The sequence below is a fragment of the Morone saxatilis genome, unplaced genomic scaffold (genome assembly GCF_004916995.1).
Source record: "Morone saxatilis isolate NCDOM2014 unplaced genomic scaffold, NCSU_SB_2.0 Contig2, whole genome shotgun sequence".
Classification (NCBI taxonomy): Eukaryota; Metazoa; Chordata; class Actinopteri; family Moronidae; genus Morone; species Morone saxatilis.
In genome coordinates this window covers 11,072,514-11,079,832 of record NW_023339762.1, presented here as the reverse complement: position 1 = coordinate 11,079,832, position 7,319 = coordinate 11,072,514, and the positions used below count along the sequence as shown (strand labels likewise).

The 7,319-nt window shown below is 39.9% G+C and overlaps 1 protein-coding gene across 1 annotated transcript in view; it reads left to right on the top strand.

The window, feature by feature from the left end:
- shisal1b (shisa like 1b) overlaps window positions 1–7,038 on the top strand; it is a gene marked incomplete at its 5' end in the record, with an annotated part of 38,341 nt that extends 31,303 nt beyond the window's left edge. The window contains 1 exon segment of the mRNA XM_035665869.1: window positions 3,542–7,038. Within this exon segment, the coding sequence (XP_035521762.1) occupies window position 3,542 (1 nt within the window). The 3' untranslated portion in view covers window positions 3,543–7,038.
- Between the last annotated feature and the right edge of the window lie 281 nt (window positions 7,039–7,319).

Here is a 7,319-nt window from a genome sequence, read left to right as displayed (position 1 = left end):
AAATGGGCAGCGTGAGGATTTGGATGACTTTTGCGAGGGCCAAATTGTGATGGCTAGACGACTGAGTCAGAGCATCTCCAAAGCTGCAGCTCTTGTCAGTACCTATCAAAAGTGGTCCAAGGGAGGAAAAGTGGTGAACCAGAGACAGGTAAATGGATGGCCAAGGCCCATTGATGCACGTGGGGAGTGAAGGCTGGCCCTTGTGGTCCGATCCATCACTTTAAAATTCATTCATATGAACACATTTGGAATATGACGGGTAGTGTCAATGAAGGGGTACTTGAGCTCATCCGACAGGGTTGTGGGGGTACGTAAACAAACACTACTGGGAAGCGCTGCGCTAAACCGTCACATTGCTACAGGAAAAAAAACGTTTTAGCATCACGAATCTGAGCAAATCACGCATCCATTAAACAGCAATGAACTCAGCTGTTCCTCTAAGCTTCTGCTCTATTGCCATAAAGTTCTCAGCAACATTAAAGTGCTGATAGGACAAGTTTGGCCAGGATCCCAGTTTGTGCCAACCCTTTTTGCCCAATAGTCCACTTCTAGCAATTAGTGCACTGAGGAGCAGCGGCAACAGCGGCATCACTGACCCCAGAAGGAAAATTTAAGAGTTGGCACTTAGTATCATCTCTTATTTTACATTCCTTTTGTAGCGTGCCCACTCTGAAACTCTATCCTCTCAGAAATGTGAGAAATGTCTAATCTGCTGCCGTCATTTCAGTCTGGCTTTACTGCATATTTTACATACATTTAGTTTGTCTTTAGTTGGTGCTGATCAAGAATTACCGTGCAAAAATAGCTGTGCAGTCGAGATAGAAAATAAGCTGCTCCTTTGCCCATGTTTGTTGGGAGAAATTAGATGTTGGGCAACATCAAATGGCACCAGTGCACATCAACCAGAGCATGTCAAAGAGTCTCTTGGTGATTCATAAATCACTTGGCATCAAGTTACAGCAGCATGCCAGTAACCACCCCCATCATTAAAAGGTTGGTAGCTTACTGGGCATGCTGAGCTCAGCTACGGATAGAGCAGTCCATGTGAGGTGGCGTCTGTCATAACATTCAATACATACCTGACTCACCGGCGACCGTAACACTGCCTCTTACAGCCGGACCTCGGTGACTCAGCATTATCAACCAGTCAAGTAAATGGAGTCCCTCTCCCAGTCTGTCTGTTATAACACTTTGGTCACAGGTACACCATCACTAACACTTGAACACCTGCCGGTCTGTCTGCCAGGGAAGTGACAAGCGGGTCCGCTCAGGGAGCTGAAACGGCATTTCACATCTTTTTTTTCTTTTGTCTGTCAGAGTATGATCAAAGCCTTGCTGTGTCTCCTGCATATTCACATCCATCTTTGAACTCACTGGTTGACTTTCTGTGGTAATAATAGAATTGTACATTATGAAATTATTCCTGGCCTGTCTGTCCACACACAGAGGGGTATGCCAAGACCTTGTCCAATTAAAGCAACACTCTCCATGTGGTGTGAGTTAATTAACATCATAGATGCTACAAAGGCAGCCAGGAACAGAGTTCTGCTGCAGGCTAAAGGGAAAGAGCAGGAGAATAGGCTTACCTCTTTGCAAGTCGTAGAATGACTTTTGGCATTGCCAGGAGTAAGTGGGGTAGCTGCATTTTTATTTTTGGGCTGCGTTTGATTTTATTTATTACTTTGCATTTTAGTCATTTTCTCTGGAGTGCATTAGAATAACCTTCAAGTCCTAAAAACATCCTGGGTTAATTAGCTCAAGCATCAATTTCATGTCACCATGCTGATAACAAATATTCCTGTGTCCATGCAAGAATGCAAGGTAAATCAATAAGGCGAGGAGGTGGAAACTTTTATTTTCCCATTAAAATGTAGTTACATTATCTTGGGCAGCAGAAATGGATGCGGTGGATGTGATTCATAGAGGAGGGGTGGGCTGAAAGTCTTTACAAGAATTACAGACTTGTAAAATATTCCTTTAAATCTGATTGCTTTTTGAAAAGCAAAGCTGCCCCGTTTTATTAGTCTTTGTGTTTTCCAGCCAATGTTGTTATATAACGATCAATGTGGACCATTAAGCACACACATCGTGATGTGAGACAATTTCAGCCATGCTGCTAAAAGCCATGTCCGAGTTGTTCAATAAGATCCAGGAGATTTTATTCCCAAAACAACTCATGTGGCAACAATTTTATGATGCAGTATTGCACTCTTGGGTTTTAAAATGTTTGGGTGAGGCAATGACGCACCATCCATTCCTTAATTGTTTTCATTCTGTTTGATTCATTTGTATGAGGTCTTTGTATATTCATGTATGTATGTGATCCTAAAATGTCCACTTGTTTTCAGAATCTTTCAACCAAATCTTGTGGTATACTAGCCATAATGGATGGTTTCGTGTTATTACAAGAACTGTCACGTGTCACAATAAGAAATGGTTGTATTCAAAGAGGGTCACTGAGGTTGGATGTGAATTGCCTCCTTGATCTCTCTCCAGATGTCAACGGACTCTCAAAATATGATGATAATGGTACCCCCTCATTTCTGGTCTCCGTGGTTATGTTAGCAATAAAGAAATATATAACGTCCACAATTTCCAGTCAAGTTAGTATTAATACATATGCAATGTCCAGTTAAAAGGAATATTTAATGACTTGGCAGCGAGTTTTCAGGGGTCCACTTAGGTTTGAGAAACCCAGACCCGGCTCAGACCAGGTCCAAATTCAGCTCAGTTTAATGGGGTTAGGTGGGGTCTTGTTTTAGTGGAATGGGGTTCTGGTTTGGGTGAATGGATCCAAGCCTATTCAGCTCTGATTATGTGGTATGTCATAATCAAAGGTGGAGAAAATATTTTAGAAAATCAGTGGCCTATGTAAAACATGTATGGCTTTAAATTACAGTTAATTTCTGGAATTTGATTCCTTTCTTAAAATGGTTAGAAAATGATCTTCTGTGTATCTATTTTTTTAGTATTTTTGTAGTAGCCCAGCTGACTACAAAATGTTTGATTGTGAAAGGTAAGGTAAAAATATGACTTTCGACATTCATTTTGAGGACATTATTATTATGACATCACTGCTGTTTTGAAGCCGCAGCTGCTTCACAGATCTAACATTTTATACTCAAGAGGACCTTTAGTTCACAGACAGCTGGTGTTGTCCACTTAACTGGTGTAATGAAAACTGGAAACCAAACCAAAAACGGAACCAGTTCAGAGACAGTTCAACCACTCGTTATTGTGAGACAGAAATACCATACAAAGATCACATGTTCACATCTAAAGCCATGACAAATGGGCAACTCCATCCTCTGTGAGGGGGCGCCCCAGGAGCTCACCTGGCGCATTGTGCGCCCAATGTACTAAGGCTGAGTCCTCTCCACTCTCTCTGCTCCATTTCCTGTCTACCTTCCCGAAAAAATACTTAAAAAACAACTCCATCCACTGAGAAATAGCCACAGGATGTGATTAAAGGCTTCAACAGAGTATTCCTTGTGATAAGAATGTACATTAATGTTTAATTTCTGTATTTCTCTCTTGGCAGAATGATGCTGCGAGTGGACAAACTGCAGAGTAGCAACACCTTGTTTCCTTATGCGGTACAGAGGAGATGCCCCACAGATGCCCCTCTCTGGACCACAGACACAAATACCAGTGGTGGGCTAGCCATACTGTAGTAGTTAGAAATGACTACTGCCCCTTTGTAATGAGCACAAAACACCCATGGACTGACAGATAGAAGCAGGCTGAAATGGCATTTAGAAACCAAGCTGAACAAAGGCTGCCACAAAACACAGAGGACCTTACTGCTGCTGCCACAGCAGAGGAGCGACAGACGCATTCATCTGCTCACAGGTGTTCAGTGATCCCTTGAAATGGCTGCCAAGGCCTGGAGTGTCCCAAACAAATTCGAGCTGAACTGGATAAACTGTACTTGCAAGCGAGGAGGCTTGCCTGTTTTTGAAAAAAAGCTCATCTTTCTAGATATAAAATGTTAATTACACTGCTGTGTCAGTTTGTGTTCAGTAGCAGTTAGACACAGTTGTGGGTTATCTATTTGGTGATTTATTTATGTGAACTAGTCAGAGAAATATATGAGTGGTTAACATTCGGAACATGTAACAGCTTAGGTTGATGCTGAGCATCTCACTTAGAGTAGAATGTTTTTGTTACTTACTAAAACCAGACACAAAATGTCTCTGCAGCCATGTTGAAAAACAATGTCTTGTATGAAATGTTTTAGGTCTCCTTTCTGCAAAAGAAGTGATTTCTCTATATTGTAAAGTGTCTGACAAGGACACGCTGCCATACAGTTAAAACTGCTGTAGATCTAAAGGTTTTACATTAGGGCATCAAGATTTCTCTTTGGTTTTAGTGGTCGTAAATGAAGGGATCTTGACACCCAATCAGTTATTCACCCAAAACATTAATGAGGATCAGGGATTCACAACATCAAAAGAGATTTATGCTAAGTTAAACATAACCTTAACCCATGGCTGAGAGCCTACAAGTCCATTTGAGACCATTACTTATAAAGTTAGTGTGAGACAGTTGCCTGGGTAACCTCATCCAATGACTTGTTTGCCCTTCCTCATTACCGGAGATGCCTAAAAAACAGCTCCATTAGCAATATGATGCAAATGAATATCCATTTGGTTCCTTTATAAGGAGCACTCCACATCCCACATTGGTAACAGACAATTGTAAGTGATTAGCCATAATAGAAAATGTATAAAACCCATTAAAACCCCTCTCACTGTCAGCAATAATGTACAGAAGCTTAAACAAAAGGATGACATGGTATGTAAAAGTCAAAAGGGGCCAGCCAAATGAGAAATGGGTAATCTCTGAGGTGTATCACAGATTCAGAGATTTCAGCTCGGTTTACATTTATTAAGAAGGTGAAGTCGATGAAATTGAGCTGGAATGTTTCTGGATAATGAACTCGTATCAGAAAAGATTTCCAACCATTTTGTATCAACTTTGTAAGGAGAAAAGTGAAAATAATTATCACTTTTCAAAGAGAGGCTTTAACTCTAGAGCGGCAACTAATGAGTGCTTTCATTATCAATGAATCCACCAATTATTTTCTCAACTACTCAATGAACCGCTCGGCCTATATAATGTCAGGAAATAGTCATAACTGCAGATTATAATTTCCGATAGCCTGAGGTCAGGTATTTAATTGCTTATTTTATTTAACAAACAGATAATAATAATAATAATAATAATAATTATTATTATTATTATTATCATCATAAAGAATAACATCAAATTCTTACATTTGGAACCTGTGAAACTACTAAAACAATTCATCAATCAAATTACAATTACCTAGGGCTGCAAATAAAGATTAAATTCATTGTTGATGATTATCAATATGTTGATCAATTATTTTCTCAATCAATAAATAGTTTTTTCTATGACGTGTCTATGAAAGCAGCACAAAATGCCCCCTTCCACAATTCGTTGATGTCTTCAAATTACTTGTTTTGTCCAACCAACAGTCCCAAATCCCCAGATATACATTTTGATAAGCATTTCAGAAGCTGAAACTAGGGAAGTGTTTGTCATTTTTGCTTGAAAAATGAAAAAAAAAATAGACCATGGCAGATTATTATTCTATTTGATAAATCAACCGATTGTTTCAGCTCTACAATCATCACATTTTAAGGAAAAGTTATTACTTCATACTCAAATCTGAACTCACTATTGAGATACATTCTTTGTAATCCATAAAATGCTGTCTGAGAACAAAGCAGCTGTTGGTGCCAGACTGTATATGAGCAACAACGTGTGAAGACTAGGTGGACAGACGGTGGGTACAGAGGAGTATCTGTCCCTGTCGTCCATCTGCAAGTGGTAATCTGGCAGCTGCCAAGGCTGCCTGTGTACAGAATCTCTGGTCCGTGCACACATTGCAATGTCCTTGCTGAAAGCTAAGATTGCGTCTGACTCGACACAAAAATGTGCAGACAGAGAAGAGCCAGCCATGAGACTTGTTGTCTTGTTTATCCTATCTATTTCATAATGTACAAGTGGACCCTCTAAGCAGAACTCTGGTCAAGTGCTGTAAGCGTAGTCTCTCGGCATCATCCTCAGATATCGGCAATAATATTCACATTTGCTGAGTTGTTAGAGCAAGTTAATTCCAATTTCAATGGCTAAAGTTTAATTGCGTGCGCGCCCCAGCAGGCTCATGCCATCCCTTTCGGGGGCAGAAGAGTTAGATGTGTCCAAGTGAAATAATTGGCCTAGAGACCAGCAGCGGTCCTAAATTACACTCTCTTGCTCTCTCTCTCTCTCTGTAGCTGCCTCCTAACTCTGCTCTGTGAACAGCAGCAGCAAAGGGAAGGAGATGTGTTTTTTTTACAGGTGCAGCAGCACAAAGGAGATTTAATTAGTCCCCACTGCAGGATAAGTAGGAAAAATCTGATATGTTCAAGAACATGTCTCTTTCCGGGACTCTAAGCTGTGTTCTGACCTGTAAAAAGGCAAAGGAGGTCTGTTCTTATTACCAATAAAGGAAAAGTCACACACAGGGGAAAAAAGCTTAATTTTGCCTGTGACAAGCAGTAGCAGGGTCAAAAATGGATTCCTTCAAGATACATGAGAGGAATCTTTCCCCTATTTCTTAAAATGTTACAACTCGGTTTTGTGATGTTTTCTGTTTTGTTAAACAGTCTTGACTCCGACCGGATGTGATGTGGTACTGTAAATCGTATCAGCTCAATCTTCTTCCCCCAAAAAAATTAAAAATTAAAACAAAAAATTAATGGGAAGAAGAGAGCGCACATCTGTTTCAGTCTCTCCAGGTTGTCATGGTAACAGTTGCCTTACAGTTGAATACCCACCTGTACACAGAAGCTTTGTAGTGGTTGATACCTCACTTTGTGGGTGTGGTGGTGATGATAATGTGCACCGCGTTCTGTCTATGTATTTACTACTAGATAGGATGTACAGTACCGTTTTCAGTTGGATTGTTATTGCACTTGTTGACTTTGTATTGTCACGACAGGGAGAAATAAAGTTTTATCTTTTCCAGTGTGTTTAAATCCCTCTGTGTCAAATGCTCTTTGAAAAAAATTAAATAAAAGTCCTGTATTTCATTAAGCCTTTAACCCCCTATGGAGGCCTGAAACTGACAAAAGTTAGAAAAAGGTTGTCAGGGAAGTCTAAAATATAACTAAATACATGAATAAGTAAATATTAGTTATATAATTCCAATTGAGTGTAAAAAAGATGGTTAGGAATAGAAATAAGCATTTGATTTTGTCCTTTACCTCCAATTATTTGATTAAATAATTTAAAAGGTTATTTTG